At 42.3% G+C, this 23,090-nt stretch overlaps 1 protein-coding gene across 1 annotated transcript in view; it reads left to right on the top strand.

The window, feature by feature from the left end:
- The window catches only part of angpt4 (angiopoietin 4), a gene marked incomplete at both ends in the record, with an annotated part of 155,909 nt that extends 133,251 nt beyond the window's left edge, over window positions 1–22,658 (top strand). Inside the window, 7 exons of the mRNA XM_080727957.1 lie at window positions 10,698–10,782; window positions 11,791–11,938; window positions 14,585–14,697; window positions 15,585–15,686; window positions 15,912–16,078; window positions 18,923–19,056; window positions 22,498–22,658. Coding sequence (XP_080584083.1) covers window positions 10,698–10,782; window positions 11,791–11,938; window positions 14,585–14,697; window positions 15,585–15,686; window positions 15,912–16,078; window positions 18,923–19,056; window positions 22,498–22,658 — 910 coding nt within the window. The remainder of the gene's footprint in view (window positions 1–10,697; window positions 10,783–11,790; window positions 11,939–14,584; window positions 14,698–15,584; window positions 15,687–15,911; window positions 16,079–18,922; window positions 19,057–22,497) is intronic.
- Between the last annotated feature and the right edge of the window lie 432 nt (window positions 22,659–23,090).

The raw sequence follows: 23,090 nt of genomic DNA, 5'->3' as shown, positions 1-23,090 counted from the left end.
CATAACTACCCTCATAAACACTCACAATGCTTCCTGATGCACTATATCAACAGTCATAAGACATTATAATGTAACTTATAATTAATTATAATGACTCAAGTTATGGATGCTCTTGAATACTTATGAAGATCACATCTATAATGCATTATGAGGACACTTATAGTGCATCATAATGCTCTCTAGACTGACTGCTTATACTACATTATGATTACTTATACACGCGACTCATAGTATGCTATAATAACCCGTGCAGTATCATGAGTCTCCATGAGGCGTCATTGTATGTGTTAAGTAAAGTGAAACACATATGGATGTATCTATAATAAGGCATAAGCCATCATAGCGCGTCATTGTCGGGGCTAAGTAAAGTGTGATGCATTTGCATGCATTTAAAAGAATCTATGCTGCATCCTAAGTTATTATAAAGCAAGACGATACATTATTCAAAGTCATTTTATTGTTTAAAATTGTACTTTGTACTGCATTGTGGCTGTTTTTTGTCTAGCACCCTGTTGTTGTTGTTGGCACCCATGGGCAAATAAAACTTGTAATGTATTGTCTTGCTTTATAATAACTTAGGATGCAGCATAGATTCTTTTAAATGCATGCAAATGCATCACACTTTACTTAGCCCCGACAATGACGCGCTATGATGACTTAGGCCTTATTATAGATGCATCCATATGTGTTTCACTTTACTTAACACATACAATGACGCCTCATGGAGACTCATGATACTGCATGGGTTATTATAGCATACTATGAGTCGCGTGTATAAGTAATCATAATGTAGTATAAGCAGTCAGTCTAGAGAGCATTATGATGCACTATAAGTGTCCTCATAATGCATTATAGATGTGATCTTCATAAGTATTCAAGAGCATCCATAACTTGAGTCATTATAATTAATTATAAGTTACATTATAATGTCTTATGACTGTTGATATAGTGCATCAGGAAGCATTATGAGTGTTTATGAGGGTAGTTATGAAGCATTATGAGTGCATTATAATGCATTATGAATGCTGTCATAATGCATTATAAGTGTGGGCTTCATAGAAAGTGTTACCTAGCTTTTTTTCTAAAATAAACGCATAATGAAAAGCATGGACTCTGTGTACTGTGTGGTGTAGGCCGGTTCTGGAGAACCACTTAGACTGTCTCGAGAACCTACATCGGAAAGGTTCTCAAGACTGGAAAAGAAAATTTCTAAGAAATTTTAAGTGTGCCTGCAGCTCGCTAAGTCTGTGCAACCTTGTGTAGCGGTTGGTGTTAGTGTTTCGTTTTGAGAGGGTCGTTCCCCCTGAAAAACATGTTTTGGCATGAAACGGTTATGTTTTGCGCGTTTGTGGTGCCCCTATGGGTCGAAGTGGAAATGCTCAGTATATGTTCAGTATAGCGCCCCCCACTTGTGGTTAAAATTTGGTGTTGACTGGATGTTTCGTTTGTGATTTATGGCTACTTCTTACAAAACGGGCTCCTCCCGCTAACTTTGGAACCCTGTTACGGAAGAACGGTATGGACTATCAAAATATCGTTTAAATATGTTTATCGCATGAGTCCATAGATCGTGTGTATCGATTTTTGTGACATTTGGAGAAAATATGTAGGAAAAGGAGCAAAAAGTGTGTTTTGAAGAAAATTCAAAATGGCGGAAAATCTATCCTGACGCAAATGGGCGTGGCCTATATGAGGAGATGCGTCATGACCCAAGGAATCCAGGGAAAAAGGAATTTTAATTTTCCGACGCACGGTTCAAGAGTTACAGGCCGAAAGGTAAAGTGGACTGTTATAGCGCCACCATGAGGCCAACTGACAAAATTATTTTTTATTTAATCCTTGATATCATTATAAATCTCCTCTCCAAGTTTTGAAACTGTAGCCCCTATGGTTTGCGAGAAAAAAAATATTTAATGTGAGTTTTTGCGATTCCCATTATAAGTCAATGGGTAAAATTAATTCACTAATAAATTAATATAAATTAAACGATACAACTTTTCTCTTAGAAAAGTAATAGCACACCATTCCCGGCCGAGCCGCACGTTTTGATGTATATATTGCGGCGGTGGCGTAAATCGTGCGGCAGTTATTACGGCTCCAAATTTGTGGGATCATTACCTAATTAATTAATTAATTAATTAAGTATGGGGGATTACAATAAGTGTTTTGCCATTGCATGGCAGGCACACTTAATTACTTAAGTATGGCGGAGTACAATAAGTGTTTTGCCATTGCATGGCAGGCACACTTAATAATGACTCTCACACACACACTCTCACTCACTCACTCACTCACTCACTCACTCACTCACTCACACACTCACACACACACACACACACAATGTATCAATTCATTATACATAGTAAATGGAAATGATGTGCACGGACAGTACACGTGCATGTGTATGTAAGTGTGTAAGACAAGTGAATGATACTGTAGGTTATGCTTGCGTGCGGTTTTGTCCATATCTCGAGAACCTTCCAACCAATTGTCCACTCTTCACATTTGGCGTCTATATTGTGCCCCAAAGGAGTGCAGTGTTGAGTGTGACGACAGTATAATTGAAGACAATTATATGAGCATGCTTAATGTGTTTGCATGCGTGTGTGTGTGTGTGTGTGTGTGTGTGTGTGTGTGTGTGTGTGTGTGTGTGTGTGTGTGCGTGTGCGCGCGCACGTGCGCGAGAGTTTGTCTAGCTATACTTATGGGGACTAAACACATGTTCACACAGTCACCTGCAGGGGACCTCTGACAGTGTGGGGACAAAATAGTAGGTCCCCACAACGGTTAGGGTTAGGGTTAAGGTTTAGGGATAGAGGTTAGGCCACAGGACTTGCATAAAAATGAATGGAAGTCTATGTAATGTCCCCACAAGTGATGTAAATATATATATAGCGTGTGTGTGTGTGTGTGTCTGTGCGTGCGTGCGTGCGTGCGTGCGTGCGTGCGTGTGTGCGCACGTTTGCATGTGGCCATGTGTGTCTCATATACAGTATGTGGGTACGTGTATGCATATTATGTGATGCATGTCTACATCTTTCTGATCATGCTATATCCAGACACTGATACTGTGTGTGTGCGTGCATGCGGGCGTGCGTGCGTGCGTGCGTGCGTGCATGCGTGCGTGCGTGCGTGTGCACATGTGTGTGTGTGTGTACACTTTTAGTCTAGGATATACTTACAGTTTTCTGTAGATGTATCTCTGGCGTGTTTCTCAATGACATCCTCAGAAACCCAGGACAGATGCATTTGTCATCAGGGAACCGGATAATGCACCAGAGTGGATGATTAGCTCCCTAAGAGCAGTAGCTTATGTCTACTCCATACATTCTTGATTTTCCTCAAAGGCCCATTAAAGAAATTGCTTTGACCTGAAGTAGAGCGAGGCTATTTCATAACATCTGTTTGTCCTCTTTGTCCTTGGTTCACTGCATGTTGTGGTAAAGTCCTGTTTATCACTTATAAATTAAAGATGGGGTGCCATGATTTTTTCCACCTTAAAACAACGGTACAAAGGTGTGATGTCATCACGTTGTGATTTGCAATACAAACCCCAAAATCAATCCTCCAGTTCTAGGCAACACAGAAGAGGGGGAACTTTTTTTTAAAATTTCCACACAACTCCTCTAAGGTATATTAATGACATAGTTTAATATTGAAAATGGACAGTCTTCCCCTTCAAACTAGGAGGAAGATCTTTTCCAAAAAAAGTGTAGAGAAAGTTTTAAAATTATGTTTGTATGTGGCCACACCCACCACCAGTTCATTAACTCTATTACTGCCAGATGTTTTATGTATTTATTGGGTCTGGTGCCAGCAAAAATCGGCTTACCTTTGCAATGTTATAGTAGATAGATAGACATTTATTTATTTATTATTATTTTATTTTTTTTGATTGTGCAACATGCACTTTGGCAGACCAGGCAGCAGAGGGCGGCGTCATGCAAGAATTTATGTGAATTTGGCCGTTATGTGTTGCCATCCATTGAGACCAGTCACTGGCCACAGAGCCACAGGGCCAGAGAAATCAACACGGAAGAGAATTGGTCTCCGTTGATGTTAACGCATGAGGGATTTTTAAGACCATCACTGCGGGTGATGTGATTACAGTACACGGCGGCGCGACCCCTCATCAGCTTACGGACATCAACAAGGTAAACGAACGAACGGCCGTATTGGCGCGGCGCGACACAGAGAATTGGGCCGAACGGGAACGTCCGTAGCAGTAAAACAGTTAAGTATGCCTGGTTGTCAGGTGGGCGGTGACCAAGCTGAAGTTAGCCACACCCACAGTGTTGGGTGAATGGTAAAAGGGGAGGAGATGATTTTATGATGTCATTAAATCTGTGTTTTTCGATCAGGCCTTTTGACTCAGTGGCTTTCAGATTTCAGGAAGAAACAAAAATACACAGGGAAGGCAAATGTGCACATTACAATCCCACCTGGTGGTCTATTAGAGTAATGTTAACTCCATAGACACATACAAAACAGAAAGAAAATGTATAAAACTATGGCACCACCTCTTTAAGCATTTGTCAACTGTCCTTAGTGACTCAAAATGCAGATGTATTTCACTATCGTGGAGCATAATACAGTGTACCTCTAAAGAGCAATCATGTATTTCTGTCTTTGCTTAATTTTCCATAAAACATCGGTCCATACATTTTGGTCTATATTAAAGAGGTTATTCAGTTCAGGATTGAACCTAATTCCGTCATGATTCAAAATGAAATGTACCTAACTTAGATGTTATGATTTGTATTCTAAAAGGGCAATATCGCTTCTACAGAAATCCTCTTAACTTTAAACTTTAAAACTCCATTCTGAGAAAACATTTCTGTATAAATTACTTCTATCTAGGCAGGTTCGTCTTGTCACTCATAACTGTTTTAGCTTCCCGTGCCACAATGTTATTTATTTATGATGGAATTTGTCCTGTGAGTTTCAAAAACATCACAGCTTTGTAAAAGAAAACTATTCAATTCTATTAACTATACTACAAGTTCAAACCCCCACAGCAAGGGTGAAACTGTATGTTTTGCGTCACAGCTAGTGAAAACAGGCCAACATCTTCTGCCAGACCTCTTGTGGAGAAGTGTAGATTGCCTGATGTATTTGTGCAACCTCTTCTCAAGTGCCCTGGCCTGTCCCCTCAGCCGTCTCTTCCAACTCCTTAATAGGGATGTGCGCGTGTATTCGGTTATCCGTGTACACGGTTTGTAAACCACTATTCGTTTTGAAAATACAATTCGATTATTCTATTAAATATATTTTTAATTATTGAGATATTAACTTTATTAAACATTTAAACTCTGCGCCCATATTACTGTCTTGTCTTAATAAAATGTTACTTTTTAACAAGCAAATTAACTCTCCCCACGCTTCGAACGATAACGCTCGCCCCATTTTTTACAGAACGTCGATGCCAATACGGCGCTCGTTCGGTTCGTTCGTCTGATGACTGTAAGCTGATGAGGCGTCGCGCGGCCGTTTACTGTAAACACATTTTCCGCTGTGATGGTGTAAAAAATCCATTATGCGTTAGATCAACGGAGAACAATTCACTTCCTTGTTGATTTCCTCTGGCCCGGAGGCTCTGTAGCCAGTGACTGCTCTGAATGTACGGCAACACATAGCAGGACAATTCACATTCATTCTCGCATGACGCCGCCCTCTGCTGCCTGGCAGACCAAAGTGCACTATTGCACAACCAAAAAAAATAAAAAAAAATAAATAAATGTCTGTCTGTCTATCTACTATAACGTCGCAAAGGTAAGCCGCTTTTTGATGGCGCCAGACCCAATAAATAAATAAATGATCTGGCAGTAGGAGAGTTAAGCAATCCCTTGGTTGATTTGCGGAGCATGACTGTCTGTGTCACAGTCTGACTGACTGTTGCGCGCTGCAGTGGTCGCACTGACCTGCAGTGAGTGTGCATGGCTGCACGCAGCCACACACCAGGCAGGCTGTCCGCTGCGCAAGTAAATTAATGGCAATTAAGCGACGTGTATCTTAAAGATACTGGATGTGAATCACTCGCCTGCACGCTGCATCTGTGATCCGGTCCATGAATTAATCCATATTTTGAGGTGAGAACAAGCCAAGGAGAATGCTTAATCATACATTGGCTGAGTATGGAATACCATTATGTAGCTAACTTTGAAGAGAACAGAGCTGTTGCTCAGTTACTATAGCGACTCCAGTCAGACAGACATCAGCTGTTGTAGCGACCAAGCTGAGACTGATGCGCTAATTATTGATCTGACCCAGATTCACGCAATGACGTAATTGATCAATTTGAGCAAGATTTCAATATTATATAACATTTTAAAAGGCTTTTATATACTCTTGATACTTTTTTCAAACGAGGTTTGCCCTAATAGATCGAAGTGCTCAGTTTTGGCTATTTTCTGTGTGAAATTACAATAAAAAAAAAATAACAATTAATTTTCGACTAGTCGAGTATTCGTTTACAAAATTGTCGTGTACACGTCAGTGAAGTTAGTCGCTATAGGAACATCCCTACTCCTTAACTCGTTTTCTTTCGTGGCTTGTTCCCAGAACCATGGAAAACTGATAGAGAGGTCCCAGTCCATAACAGGGACTCAAACTCAGATCCATAAAAGTACTGTACTGTCCCATTACTCCATATCCCTGCTAAAGTGATGGAATCCGCTGGTCATAAACAACTACCATCTCCTACGCCATGACCGATAAATCCAATAACAAATATGGATTCAAAAGAAATCACAGCACAGCCGTCCTCCTCACAGTTTTGTCGGGATGCTGTGCAACATTCTTGACAAAGGTGGTGAAAGTGTGTTGAGCTTGATTTAAAGGGCACATTCGACTAGGTCTGTCACAACAGATTTTGTGTAAATCCCATTCATCAGATTAATTGAATACACAGGACCACAATGGAAGCCCTCAGGGTATTTTGTGTTATTCCTTTGGCATCATTGAATAATCGTACCACTGTGCTTTTTGCAAGCTGTTAAAATAGTATTCAATCAATCAATCAATCAATCAATCAATCAATCAATCAATCAATCAATCAATCAATCAATCAAAGGGTGTAGTATAACACACATGGCTACAGGAATATCTATCAAAGTTGTACATTCTGGCCAGTCTCCACGGGAGAGTGTTTTCTGCTGGTGTTTCAGTCCGAGTGTATCAAAGGGTGCGTTCGGAAACGCACCGGGTCTGGTTAGGGTTAGTTTTAGGCATAGTTTTACTGAGGTTAAGGTTAGGGTTAGGGTTGAGTTTAGGCTTAGTTTTACTGAGGTTAGGGTTAGGTTTAGGCACTCACTACACTGAGTACACACCCGGTGCGCATTTCCGAACCCACCCTTTGATACACTCGGACTGAAACACCAGAAGAAAACACTCTCCCCAGTCTCCACGGTGGCAGCAAGCCTAAACAAAGACCTGGACGACATCTGAAAGCGCTCTGATGGAAGGTCACCTTCAAGCCAATGATCCTGTCCAGAGGATCATTGGAATCCATCAAGCTCAGTGAGCAGATGGAAGTTCTGGGACTATGCATTGACATGATGAGACAGGGGTGTCGCACCAAATTCTGGGCCCTGCATGGTACAAGGATTCACTGCGGGCCCCACATGAATGTTCTTCATATGGGGAGGAGGTTTAACCCATTTAGACTGGGAACGCATTATTACGCGTTATTTTGTGCTTTAACTATTGGAAAATCGTGAAAATGTGTGAAAAAGTCTTTGAATATTTCAAATCCTCCCAAGGTTTTCGGCGGTGCCTCTCGTGGCTCACGTTCCCATGAGACGGCACGCCTCTGTCTGTGAGCCGAGTGCACCTTTTTCAATCTGTAACAGATACAGTATTGTAGTGGGGGGTCCCTGCTTCATTTCTCCTTCTCAGCTAGGCAGTCCTTGGCATGAAAAAACATGGAAGACCCCTGCTGTTGTTAAACAACAATAGGTCTACCTGAAAACAGTTACTAACCAAACTGTTAGTCCAGCCAACAACAATGTTGCTCAGTCTCACAGAGAGAGGCTACGGAGTAAAACTGTTACAGTAGGAGATATATGTCATTCTTATCAGTGTTTTAGGCCCAAACTGAAACAGACTCATCCTGATCAGCTGAATGGTTAGGGAGCCCGCTTGGGGAACCAGAGCCCCTGATCGTCCCAGGTTCGATTCCAGGCCAGGGTAGCAATGTCGATGTGTGTCCCTGAGCAAGACTCTTAACCCCTGATTGCTCACATGCTCCTTATGGGCAGCGAATCAGCTGGATTGGGCTGAAAATACTGGATTTCCCTCACGGGAGGAAATAGGTATCTATTATTATTATCTTTGCTTGATTCCTTCCAGATAAGAGGACTTAACAGTGGATGTTTTATTGTAGGGAAGCTGTGGTTTAGTTACACATGTGCATTACTAATGTGTGTCAAACAGTACAAGGACATTCATATTGTGCACATCTATACTGTGTGTACACACACACACACACACACACACACATACAGAGACACACACACACGCACGCACGCACGCACGCACACTCAGAAGTCCGTCCTTTCTGAACCACAGTACCATGAGCGTCATTGACTCCCCATAACTCTGCATTATGAAAACAGCTCCCTGGGAACGGAGACTCAATTTATGTTTCCTTGTTCATATAGAGTTCACCATGTTGAAGTGATCACAAGGAGCCCTTACTGGGCTTTTGACTGGAGCAAATAACCACACACACACACACACATGCACCAACACGCACGCACGCACGCACGCACGCACGCACGCACGCACGCACGCACGCACGCACGCACGCACGCACGCACACACACACACACACACACACACACACACACACACACACACACACACACACACACACACACACACACACACACACACACACACACACACACACACACACACACACACACACACACAAAGGCTAGTTGGTTTAAAAGCAACATGATATTGTCGTTAGAACATATAGGCTAATGTTACATAATTGATGTTTGGTTTTGTAATAAGATTTAGACAAGGCAAGAGAAAATGATCTTATTTAAAAATTAACTGAAAATCTTTCTTTTGGCAAAATTGTCATATTTTGCAGCCATCTCAAAACACAAGTTAAGGCTTTCATAAACCTGGATGTGAACTTGATCCACCCACTTACAATTTACAATTACAATTTTGCAATCAAAATATACATTGAACTAACACTTTATTGGGGAAGCATTGGTTAATGGTGACATGGCAAACGTCCCAGTATTTATTTTGGCCTTACCAAACAGAGGAAAGTCTGATGTCTTTCTATCAATACAACCATTATCTTTCGCAATCAACAAACTATACTATAAAAACATGTCAAGCATTAGCCAAATTGTCAAAAGTTGCAAAAACTGTGAAAATAGCATCTGCATTGCGAGGTGTGGTGATCTTGTAGATAGGCTATTTTCACAATATTTATCTGTGGAACCGAGTCAAACTAAATAGATTGCCTCAATTCCTACACTTCCAAGTGCTGGTCAGGGTGGGGTGTCCCCAGTTCAAATATGATTATTTTGGGGAGGTCGCCATCGCATATTGGCATATTGGCATATTGGAATATTGGCATTGTGAGCATGTAGATCTGCTATTATGTTTTAATCGTGAAAGCTTATGCTAAAAAAAAATTGCACGAAGTGAGTGGTACACAACACACATACTACTGTATCTCCTCTGATCTCCATACATGCAGATCCTACATTCCGTACTATGTAGGAGCGGTTTGCATCGCTCAAAAAAAAGGAAAAAAAAGTAAGATGGTGGTCTGCGAAATACTGTATGTATATAAATTAACTTGGGGTCATTGACATGAAAATGTTTTAGAACCAGCACAGTGCAGTACAAGATCATTGTCGCCTCAAGAACAAAAGCCTTGACTTCTCTGGTCTCAGGAACAAAGTACATTCTTCTCTATGACACAAGTTCATTCATTGCTTTCTTGGTATTAGGAAACGGCCGATGTGATCCTATCTTCAGCACTACTCATTTAGAGCCAGCTTCACTGTCTCCTGTGTTCTTCTGAAGACTCCTCTCGTGTTCTGATCAGGTTTCATTTGTTTGGCTCCCTGCTTGTTGATCCAACCTAGGCTCAAAGTCGATTTTTGTCTCCGCCAGGCCGAAAGGCAGGGCAGAGACTATGTTTTGCAACCTGTCTGTCTGTCCATCCATCCGTCTGTCTGTCCGTCCTTCTGTCTGTCTGTCTGTCTGTCTGTCTGTCTGTCTTCTGTCTGTGCACAGCTAATCTCTGGCACTGTTGGCATGATGGCAGCTAAACTGTGCACGCACACTCCATGGGTGCCAGAGCAGAACCTCTGCCCCAAATGTTTCACATGGGCCTGTTATAGCGCCACCAGGAGGCGGATTCGTGCAGAACACATTTTTGGACAGTACTCCTACATATTTTGCATGAGAAGACTCCCTTTATAGTACCAACAGCCAGTTTGATGCTCTCTATAGACATGATGTATGTACATATTTATCTGTGCCCTAAAATAAACATAAACTCTTTCTCCTAGCCCCAAAAACAGGCAGCATACAAAAGCACTGCTTAATGGTTATATTTAATGTGTCCCCCCCCCCCCCCCCCCCCCCTCTCTCTCTCTCTCTCTCTCTCTCTCTCTCTCTCTCTCTCTCTCTCTCTCTCTCTCTCTCTCTCTCAGTAATCTTGAGAGTAAGGTTCAGATCTTGGAGTCTCGACAGAGAGGAGAGCTGGAGGACATGAGAGAGGAGAAGACCAGACTACAGGTACATATAAGGACATGTACATATAAGGACACACTCTGTCCCTGGTGTCAAACAACTGGATGTGCTGTGGAACCAGTTTGGTCAGACAATGAAACATGACCTTTTTCTACAGCAGGGGTCTTCAACAGGGGGTCCGGGACCCCTAGGGTGGTCCTCAGAGTTAATACAGGGGGGGGGGCCACCACATCTTTGTGATAGGATCATTCTTTTAAATTAACAACTTGAACCCTCGCATCCCTATTCTGAGGAGAATTTTAGCCAAATATGTTTGGTTTAGGGGTAAAAAAAAAAAAAGAGTAGGCCAAGTCCAGAGTTAAAGATCAAGTTTACTAAAAACACAAATCCAATAGACTGATGACAGTCTATGGTGAATCTATCTATGAAATTGATGAATATCTGACTGTATCACACATTTATACAACATGTAGAGGGGGTCCCTGCTTTAAATCTCTCAGCTAAGGGGTCCTTGGCCTGAAAAGGTTGAAGACCCCTGACCTACAGTAACTGCTGTCTTCAATGTATTACATTGTGACTGTCAGGTGGGAAAAGAGTCAAACGTAGTTATTATATAGTCACAAGCTCTTGTTAATAGCCTACTTTACATTTTGATCAATATTTATAAAACCCCTACTTTTCCACTTTCACTTTAACTATTTTACTGCCATGTATTTGATTTTATAAGGATCCAAGGATGTCTGTCTTATAACGCCATCAAAGTAGCTTATACCTTTGCGATTTTATGGAAAAATATCGATCCATTATTTCCAACCGCCATCGGTATGGCACATCGGTAAAAAGAACGAGCGTTCGTTCGGTGGTAAAAAATGTTTTAACGTAAGAGAAATAGCAGATCTACCAGCTCACAGCGCGTCACATTGCGACGCGTTGTTAGCTTGTAGATCGGCTATTTCCGTTACTTTTGCAGGACGCTCTTGCACAAAGCATGAGTGCCATTATTGCCAGTACATTAGTAAATGGTGTGTAATTTAAAGGGTGCTTTGTGTTTAGACTCTTGTGAGGACTCAGATGGTGGCCATTGAGTCTCTGGAGAGACAGCTGAGAGCGGCCAGCAGCAACAACACAGCGCTGCAGAGACAACAAGCCCAGCTGATGGAGTCTGTTCACACACTGATCACTATGGTGGCTAGCACTACAGGTAATGTTCACTCTGATCACTATGGTAGCCAGCACCACAGGTAATTAATGTTCACTCTGATCACTATGGTAGCCAGCACCACAGGTCATTAATGTTCACTATGATCACTATGGTAGCCAGCACTACAGGTAATTAATGTTCACTATGATCACTATGGTGGCTAGCACCACAGGTAATTAATGTTCACTATGATCACTATGGTGGCTAGCACCACAGGTAATTAAGGTTCACTATGATCACTATGGTAGCTAGCACCACAGGTAATTAATGTTCACTATGATCACTATGGTAGCTAGCAGCACCACAGGTAATTAATGTTCACTATGATCACTATGGTAGCTAGCACCACAGGTAATTAATGTTCACTATGATCACTATGGTAGCTAGCAGCACCACAGGTAATTAATGTTCACTATGATCACTATGGTAGCTAGCAGCACCACAGGTAATTAATGTTCACTATGATCACTATGGTAGCTAGCAGCACCACAGGTAATTAATGTTCACTATGATCACTATGGTAGCTAGCAGCACCACCACAGGTAATTAATGTTCACTATGATCACTATGGTAGCTAGCAGCACCACAGGTAATTATTCACTATGATCACTATGGTAGCTAGCAGCACCACAGGTAATTAAGGTTCACTATGATCACTAATATGGTAGCTAGCACCACAGGTAATTAAAGCTATACTGTGTAAGTTGCTCAACTAGTGGTCAGTAGCTCTATAGCAAACCGCGGTCGCGTCCGCGTCTTTCGGACGTTTTTTGCCGCGGACCGGGCCTCTCACCCCCGCGTCTGCCTCCACCTCGCCGAGATCTATCTTTAGAGGGGTCCCTGGTTCCTGTGCGTTCAGGCATTCCGGAGAAATGGACTCCTTCACCCGAGTATGCTGTTGTTTTGTTGAGGCAAGCTACTTCCTGAGAAGTCAGCAAGATGCGCTGTGATTGGCCGGCAGTGTATAACCCTCGCTGTGATTGGCCGGTAGTGTATGATGACGTAATCTTTCCGCGAAAACCGGACCCCGGCGAGGATCACAGAAAACATATAAAGAGAAGGCTTTAGAAGCTGAAAATAACGGAGTGGGTGTTCTAAAAATTTAGCGATTTAACAGTTAGGACAATTTTAAGATTTGTTTTATAAAAAATGTTACATGGTATAACTTTAAGGTTCACTATGGTCACTATGGTAGCTAGCACCACAGGTAATTAATGTTCACAATGATCACTATGGTAGCTAGCACCACAGGTAATTAATGTTCACAATGATCACTACGCACGCACGCACGCACGCACGCACGCACACACGCACACACGCACACACGCACACACGCACACACACACACACACACAGTATGCACGATAGTCGGGGATCCACATGCCCAAAAGCTCAAGGAATAGGGTTGAACCTGTGATGTTCTGCCGCACTTTTTATTTCTGTTTTATCTATTAGTTTGGTCATTAAGGTCCACAGAATGAGAGGCCTGCTCTGCCGGAAACATCGCGAAAAAAGTTATGGCCATTTGTATATTCACTGTCCCATTGAAATATAAAAAAAATAATTAAAAATCTGCTTTAAGTAGCATGTGAGGGGTCAAACTAGGGGTTCTTCATCATTCTGAATCCATTGCAAGCATTTGTTTTGCATGAAAAACTTTCCTTGGGCAAAATATTGGCCCCCAAAATCTGTGAAAAGTGATGAGTCATCACTTTTTTTCAACTTTTCACAGTTTTGGGTGGCCAAAATGCTGGCCAAGGAAAGTTTTTCAAGCAAAACAAATGCTTGCAATGGATTCAGAATGATGAAGAACCCCTAGTTTGACCCCTCACATGCTACTTAAAGTGATCCCTGACTAATACGACAAATATGTCTTAATACATTATAATTGTCCTCTATAACTACAATGTAAAATTAAAAACACCTCAATTATTTTATTTCTTCTAGAAATAGCGAATCTTTCACTCAATAGGGGAAATGCCCGTCGCAAGTTGATGATGTCATAAATGTCAAGTGTGATCTATCCCTATGGAATTTATGGCATGCATGTGAAAATAAAAACAAACGTAATACTTCCTATGGTTAATATGAGCATCAAATCAATATTTCAAATGTGTTTGTGTTTTGTTTTTTTGCACATGCATGCCATAAAAATTACACATGACATTTATGACATCATCAACTTGCGACAGGCATTTTCCCTACTGAGTGAAAGATTAGCTATTTCTAGAAGAAATAAAATATTTAAGGTGTTTTTAATTTTACATTGTAGTTATAGAGGACAATTATAATGTATTAAGACATATTTGTCGTATTAGTCAGGGATCACTTTAAAGCAGATTTATTTTCTTTTTTTAATATTTCTAGTGGAGTCAATGGGACAGTGAATATACAAATGGCCATAACTTTTTTTCGCGATGTTTCCGGCAGAGCAGACCTCTCATTCTGTGGACCTTAATGACCAAACTAATAGATAAAACAGAAATAAAAAGTGCGGCAGAACATCACAGGTCCTCCCCCATTTTGAGGGACTGGATCCCCGGCTACGACATACACACAGATTCTTATAAAATTAGTGATGAAATTGAACATGTATTGCTAATATTCCTGTGTTGTGCGTGTGCGTGCATGTGTGTGCATGTGCAGGGCCTCCGGTTGGGGATCAGAGGTGGAGGGACTGTGCGGAGGCGTACAAGGCAGGACACTCCCTGAGCGGTCTGTACCACATCTACATAGGAAACATGACAGAGCCCATACAGGTACTGTACTGGACACATGATCATAACTGTATTTAAATAGACACATGCTGGATTTCATGTCTAAGCACAATTCCTTGACCACTTACCCTGATTTAGACAGGGGGCCCCATTTCCGTCCATGCTAAACTCTAAACCCCTAAACTTCTTTGCCTTTTTTTTTTACCATTTTGAAAAAACATTTTAAAATACATCAAAAAGCAGATCTACATCGGCACATTGTGAGCTTGTAGATCAGCTATTTGAAATATTTAAAAATGTTTTTCAAAATAGTAAAAAAAGGCCAAAGAAGTTTAGGGTTTTAGGGTTTAGCATGGGTGAAAATAGGGCCCATAATCTTCCCTTGATGAATTCCACACATTCTAAACCCTTGTGGAGGCCATAACCAAAGAAACGTCCCCAATTAACCATAAATACACCAGTTGGGAACGATGTATTAATAATGTTGTAAGTCTACCTTCTATACAGTAAAGGTCTCGGCACACAGACATGATGTTTCGCACAGGAAAAAAAAGAAGAAACCAATGATTCTCTCTGACCTCATGGCATGCACACCTGCTCCGAATTTGCCGTGCAGCAGTGCGTTTCTTCCCCGTTCGAACCCAGTTCGTGTCGTGTGTCTTTTCGCATGCGGTAAAAACGGATTAATTGACTCCTTTTATGTCTCCTTTTCGGATCCGCAGCTAGTGCGGATTCCGCACAGCATTGCACACCAACTCCAATGCGCTTTAATCATGCAGCAAACAAACAAAACGCAACGGGCCTGTGTGCAAAGCCCTTAAGTGTGTGTCCTATCATGTGAAGGTGTACTGTGACATGGAGACAGTTTGTGTCCTATCATGTGAAGGTATACTGTGACATGGAGACAGTTTGTGTCCTATCATGTGAAGGTATACTGTGACATGGAGACAGCTGGCGGTGGATGGACGGTGTTCCAACGACGAGTCAACGGCAGCGTGGACTTTCAGAGGTCCTGGATGGAATACAAGATGGTGGGCATCTCCTGTCTCTCTCATGTCCTCTCTGTGTCTCTTTGTCCCTCTCTCTTTGACTCTGCCCTTTCTCTCTGAACACCAAAGGTTCTCAAACTATATGGGTCAGGAAAGTAAAGTAAAATAGCAAACTCGCTTTAAAAATATATTAAATGAACTCAAATTGAAAACATTGAAAACAAATTAAAATGTCAGAACTATGCTAACTTCCCCCCGTCCCTGCAGGGTTTTGGGGACTCGTCCGGGGAACACTGGCTGGGTAACGAGCTGCTGTACCAGCTGAGCCTCCAGGGGCAGTATTCTCTGCGTGTGGAGCTGAGAGACTGGGAGGGAAACAACGCCCACTCACACTACGACCGCTTCAGCCTGGCCAGCGAGAGACAGCAGTACCGGTACGCTGGCATTGATACACGCTTGAAGGGCTATTTACTGTAGACTAGTCCTGTGCCCGGCAGCGTATGCAAACTTAGTACAGTTGTGCAATACCCATTGTATCAGTCTGTGATGTCAGTGCTGTGACGTCGGCATGCAGACAGACAGCCATGGTGGTGACACTGTTTATTAGCAGTGATGTCAGCATGCTCATCTCCAAGTTTGGGTATTGTTTCAGCATGTGGCTGTTACCATGGTGTCGTCTCTGTGTAGTATCAGTGATGTCAGCATGCAGACAGACGGTCAGACGGCGGATGCCGGACAGACAGACATTCTCTAAATTAATAGTTAGATGGGATGTGCATATTGCTGCTGTCAGGCAGAGACCTTGTACACGTATGTTTAAAACAAACTGTCACTTTTCAGGAAATGGATAAAAATAACCTCCAATGGATCCATAGATGTAGTTATTATTTAGTCACAAGCTGCATGTTAACACTTTTGTTTGGTATTTATAATACTCAAAACCATTTTCACTTTCCCTTAAAACATTCAACAATACAAGCTCAGCCTGTAATTCTGCTAGTTTAGCTACTTTTGTGTGATACTGTAGTATACCGAACCTGGAGAAAAGAAAAAGGGACAACATAAAAGATGAAATACAGACCGCTATACAAGGGTTATGCTCAACAGCAACGATATAGACTGTGTGTTTTTGAGAGATTTATAAAGGTACAGCAAGCAGTACAGTGGGTTAAAAACGCCAAATGACACAAGAAAAGAAAAAGCCTAAGACGTGCTTCATCTGAAGAGACAAGAGACAATGACACTTTTGATTCCATGTGGCCAGTCTATGACAATGACATCAGTCATCTACGACAGTGGTTCTCAACCTGTGGATCGGGACCGCAGTTCAGGCCAAAGGTGGTACTGCAGCTGAAAATGCTCTGAGAGCCATTCAAAAATGAGAGAGGCTCTCTATTCAGGAGTGGTAATTTAGCCTCAAACCTTTTGAAAAACGTTTTTGGGACATAAACAATATGACAAATACTTTTTAAATGCATGGTGTATCACCTTTAACATGAGTATATATTAATTAAATGTGTTTGAAATTAAATCAAAATGTTACATTTCAGGATTCCAATTAAGAAATAAAAATAATAATTCAGGATTCCAATTCAAAAGAAGCAAAAATAGCCGATCTATAAGCTCAAATACGGAACAGATTAAATACGGAACAAACCGCGTTCCGTATTGGTTCAATACGGAACGCATCTTTTAATTGTCCAATACGGAACAATTCCGTATTATACGGAACGGGTGGCAACCCTAGGTTCAATGGTTCGTGCTTTCTCTGACAAATGATGTTTTGACATGAGTATAAGTATGGTCATTTGTTCAGGCAATGGATGACAGTTCATAGGATGTTTCCACAAATGACAAGACAAGAGTTCATAGGTTCCTGAAGAGATGTCCTTGGTGTCGCTGGTGACTGCATGACACCAGGCTGAGCCTTATAAACCAAAACAATTCTCATTGTTTTCTATCAGACAGAGACCTTGTGGGTATGGTACATGACATTAAAGCATGGCACAGTCACAAGCTGTGCCTAAGGGTCAGGTGGTCAGTTGGTCATCAATATGAATTGATAAAAAAATGATATAAACCACAACAAAATACCTAACAGTGCCTGTGGATTTAATAAATACTAAACCAATGAAAAGTAACAGGACTTAATAATAACTAACAAGGGATCCTTTGGAACTCAAGTTCTTTTTTTTGTTTCTCATTTCCTGAAACGAAACCGTTTTGGACAAGGATTCCACCTGACACATACAAATATGTGTTGGTGTAAAACCGGGGGTCAGCAACCTTTTGGAAATGAAGTGCCATGTTTTTTTGTTTTTTTTTCTAGATGGTCAGTGTGCCGTGTCAACATTCATTTTAATGACAACCCATCATTTTGACTGGCAGGACATTGTTAGAACGATCATTAGACTATAATCCACCCATCTCCCCGACTCCCTCCCCAGTTGGAGTTCAGAGTTTTAATGAATATAGAATTGTGTGCAGGATGTAATTTGCTATAAATTAGGTGACTTCATTTAACTGGCCACGTTTACAAAATTGTTGCATGCCAAATGTTGCCTACCCCTGGTGTGAAACAGACAAATCCAGTGTGAAAGATGACCATGTGTCCTCCCCGTCCTGTCCTGTGCAGGTTGTATCTATGAGGCTACAGTGTTCTGTCCTCAGGGTTCCCACACAGTTTCCAAAACTTTTCCAAAACTTTTCCAGAATATTTAACCCAATTTCCAGGACTATATAACAATAATTCAGCTCAATAACAGGTTACTTACTCCTATGCGCAATGCCCAAAGACAGGTAGTGTATGCCAGTGGTTCTCAACCTTTTCAGGCCATGACCCCTGAAATAATCATGTTTTAACTGAGGACCCCGGCACCCTGGCGAGCACTAAGAGTTGAGGAATTTTGTATAACACTGTTCTATTGTGAAAATAGCAGATCTACAGGCTCACAACGCCTCGCGTTGCGAGGCGTTGTGAGCCTGTAGATTTTCACAATTTCTGCCTCTAATATTTGACAATTTGGCCCATGTTTAATTTGTCATTTCAGAGGTATTTACAAAATCAATAACCAAAGACAATGCATAGCTATTTTTTCCAGGACCTTCCAGGACCCTTGATAAATTCCAAAACTTTTCCAGTACTGGAAAAATATTTTTCTAATTTCAAAATATTTTCAGGAATTTCATGACCGTGGGAACCCTGTGTCCTGTGGTGTGCACGTTATATCTACGAGGCTACAGTGTTGTGTCCTGTGTGTGTGTGTGTGTGTGTGCAGGTTGTATCTACGAGGCTACAGTGGGACAGCAGGGAAGCAGAGCAGCCTGGCTGCCCTGGGCACCGGCTTCAGCACCAGAGACCAAGACAACGACAACTGTGACCACTGCAAATGTGCTCTAATGCTCACTGGAGGTAAACGCTACACTGTACTGTACTGTACTGTACTGCACTGTACTGTACTGTACTGTAATGTAACTGCACTGTAGGCCTAACTGTACTGTACTGCAGTGGTTCTCAACATTTTAGGCCACAATCTGCCACAATAATCATATTTCAACTGGAGACCCCCCACCCTGATAAGCCCTTGGAATTGTAGGAATTGTAGGAGCCAGCGCCGGTCCTGGCCTATTTATAGCACCCCATTGTGAATTAGTCAGATTAACGACAGGCAATGCAGCAATTATTATATGTATAGGCCAAGGGCTACCACCCTTGGCAGACTTGGTGCTCCAGGCAAGCACCGTTGTCACCTGTAGGGAAGACCGGCACTGGTATGAGGCATTACATTTAGTTTGACTCGGTTCCACAGATAGATTTGTGCAATTTCAACATTTTCAAAATGTATACTTCTTATATTATTTCACAATTTGGGCGATGTTTGACCAGTTTTTATAGTGTAGTTTGTTGATTGCTTTGATGCAGTAATGGTCTTTTTTGGTTCTCTCTTAAAAAAGGCGTTAATAGTCCTTAGATTGTCTCGTCACTGTCATCTGCACATGTTGAAAACCACTGTACTGTTGTGTACTGTACTGTACTGTACTGTAGGCCTACTGTACTGTACTGTACTGTACTGTACTGTACTGTGCCGCTGTGTTGTTCTGAAGTGGTCAGTCCATAAAAAGTGAAACTCTGCCCATGTCCTGACTACACTACACTATACACTGTCAACATAATTAAGCTTCCTCGCTCCTCTCCCAGGAGATTCGGATCGCTGTTAAATGTAATTACTGTGGTCAACCTTGAACCGCTATAAGAAAACGATCCTGCTCATAACAGTCCTTTAAACTCAAAGGGACGTACGGGGGAGAGGAACAGAGGAGCGGAGGAAAGCCATGGTGGTGCAGTGTGGTCTGCTGCAGGGGTGTTGCACCAAATTCTGGGCCCTGGGTACGAGGATTCACTGCGGGCCCCCCATGAGTGTTCTTCAGAGGGGGAGGGGGTTTAAGCCATTTTGACTGGGAACACATTACTACGCATTACTAAGTTTTTTGGTTTCTATGTCAGTGGCGCTCAAACCTTTTCATGTGAAGGACCCCCACAATTTTATGTATTTGGCCACAGACCCCCAAGTAAAAATATTCAGTTCCAGGGACCCACCCAGAAGAAAAAAAATTGAGTTACAAATGTTCGCTTAAAAATATATTCAAAGATTTGCACACATTTTCACGACTTTTAAAAAATAGCAGATCTACAAGCTCACAGCGCGGCACCGAAAGTATAAAATTAATTAAGGCCCCTCCACCCTGGTCTCTAGTAACTCAGTCCCATGTTTCCCCCCCATTGTGACGCCCCTGGTCTAACTGTGCTCTGGTGTGGAAACACAAGAACACAGTGTGGTGTGACCATCTGTCAGAAGTGTCCATTTCACTTTAATTACTGTTCCCGTCGCCTTTCATTTTCAGACAAAACATTCACAGGCTTGCAGTGACCACCAGGGCCAGAATACATCAAATCCTCAGTGTTCGTTTATCCACTTGTGAATGTAAAATATGTAACCTTACTTTTGTGCCTTCTCAGAGTCGACACATTGCGAGCTTTTAGATCGGTCGAAATGTAATGTAGCCGTGTCTGTCCGGGCGCCATTGATTGATTGAATATTTTATTAGACAAAAATGGAGAACAGTACAAGTATAGTGAATACAAAAAAAAAGTGCAGTACAGTACAAGTACAGTCAAACACCCTGCCTAAAAGGAACATCCCAAATAAGTCCTTTTACGGTCTTGTTTACATCGGAAGTCCATGGTATTCAATTCACAGACATAACAAATAGCAAGCAAAAGATTAAATAAAAAATACATTCAAATATCATCACAGTTATAAAAACAGTATATGTACAGGGTAGGGGCAACAAGGGGGTGGGGCTAAGGTAAGGGGGGGTGCTCACTTCTCGCCTGTCTGGGAGAAATGATAAGAAGTGATAACTACCTCCTTCTCTGGCCTCCTGAAAGGTGAGTTTTCAGGGCAGTTTTGAAGGATGCTAGCGAGCTACATGTTTTAAGGGAGGTAAGGAATCCCACACCTGGGTGGCAGTGTTGTAGAAGGAGAATTTACCCATATTTGTCTTATGGGTTTGTGTTATCAGATCGTTGTGTGCGCTCCCTCTGGTGTTGTGGCAGTGGGTGTCGCCAACTTGGGGGTCACGTTGGCCACGCTTAATAAAATTAACTCATAAGATAGATACCTTTATTATCCCAAGGGGGAAATTTAGTTGTCCAGTTGTAGCACAGCAGTATACAGTTATTTACAAAGTTACAGAGAAGTAGGAAAAAATAGATAAGAGTAAAAACAAGAGCAGTACAGTACCAAAAAAGAGAAGGTGCATCAATAGAGGGGGCGAATTAAATATAAGTATATATACATAAAGTGTCTTACAAAAAGAGACCAAAGCAGTCAATGCTAGTTAGTGCAACAAGTATCTCACTGTCATTGTTAAACAAGACACATACTCAGAAACTACCAACACAACCTAATAGTGCAATGTCGAAAAACAGTGCGAAAATAACAACAGAAACAGCTCAGAGCAGAAGAAACTAGGCAGCGTGTCACCGCAAGACGCACATGAGCACTCTCCCTGGAAGGTCCTTAGAGGTCAAAGTCAATACAGCAATAGTTCCAACTTAATAGTGCAAAGTAAAAAAAACAGTGCGAAAAAACAAAACAATAACAGCTCAGAGAAGAAGAAACTAGGAAGCATGTCACCGCAAGACGCACATGAGCACTTTCCCTGGAAGGTCCTTAGAGGTCAAAGTCAATACAGCAATAGTTCCGTCAGTCTAAGTTAGGAAGGAAGTCCTTTTCATTCGTCCGTTATGTGTCTCGTTGTACAGCTTAAGGGCAGCCGGTACAAAAGATTTTCCTAATCTCTCGCATCTCCGTCCTGGGTAGGCAAAGCGGTCGTTTCCTCTCTTACTCCAGTAGCTGGTGATCTCAAGATGGAGGGGGTGGGAGGAGTTCTCCAAGATGGAGTCCAGCTTCCTCGCTGATCGCACCCTGGTTACTTCCTCCACCCCCTGCAGAGAGGACCCAACGACAGAGCCTGCTTTCCTCACCAGTCTGTTTAGGTTTAACGTGTCACCTGCTCTGTTGTTGCCACCCCAGCATGTTATACCAAAGAAGAGGACACTTGCCATGACAGAAGTGGCACCACTCACTTCACTTTGGTTGTGATTTCTTTTATATACTTTTGCTGGGGACACCCTGGAAGCTCCTCAAGGACCCCTGGGGGTCCCCAGGCCAAGCCCCATTTTGAGAACCACTGCTCATCCTGCATATTCCTTCACATCTCTCTCTCTCTCTCTCTCTCTCTCTCTCTCTCTCTCTCTCTCTCTCTCTCTCTCTCATCTCTCCTTCAGGTTGGTGGTTCGACGCCTGCGGCCTCTCCAACCTGAATGGCATCTACTACACCGTGGGCCACAACATAAGGAAGCTCAACGGCATCAAGTGGCATCACTTCCGAGGTCCCAGCTACTCCCTGCGCTACACCGCCATGATGCTACGGCCCTACGACTTCTGAGAACTACGCCCTTCCACCCTGTGCGCGCACCACGGCACAAACATTAAAAACCCATTCATTCTGGGATGGTACAGCCCTCTGACGATCCATACGAGTTCTATAGTCACCCGTCTGGTACACTGCCGATGGTATGGTCTTCAAGGAAGCGTTCTAATCTGCCTACGACACAATCGTGTGACTTCCATCCACAGTCCTCTGGAACGGTGGATACTGTAATTAGATGTCACACACAACACAAAGCATTAATGTTGCGACATGACTTTTTGTTTTTGCCAAAGTGTGAATCAGCCATGTGAGGCCTGACCTCCACGGCAGGCAGCGAAGGATTGGATCATGAAAATGAAACCAACGCTGCAGTTGTCATTAATTAATGACCCAGCATCTGCGTGGGGGTGATTCCCCTCCTCCGGCTGCAGAAGCATTTTCATTCCA

Source organism: Nannobrachium achirus (assembly GCF_963921795.1).
Source record: "Nannobrachium achirus genome assembly, chromosome: 6".
Classification (NCBI taxonomy): domain Eukaryota; kingdom Metazoa; phylum Chordata; class Actinopteri; order Myctophiformes; family Myctophidae; genus Nannobrachium; species Nannobrachium achirus.
The sequence above is the reverse complement of the archived record's forward strand: the minus strand, read 5'-3'. Positions and strand labels throughout refer to the sequence as shown.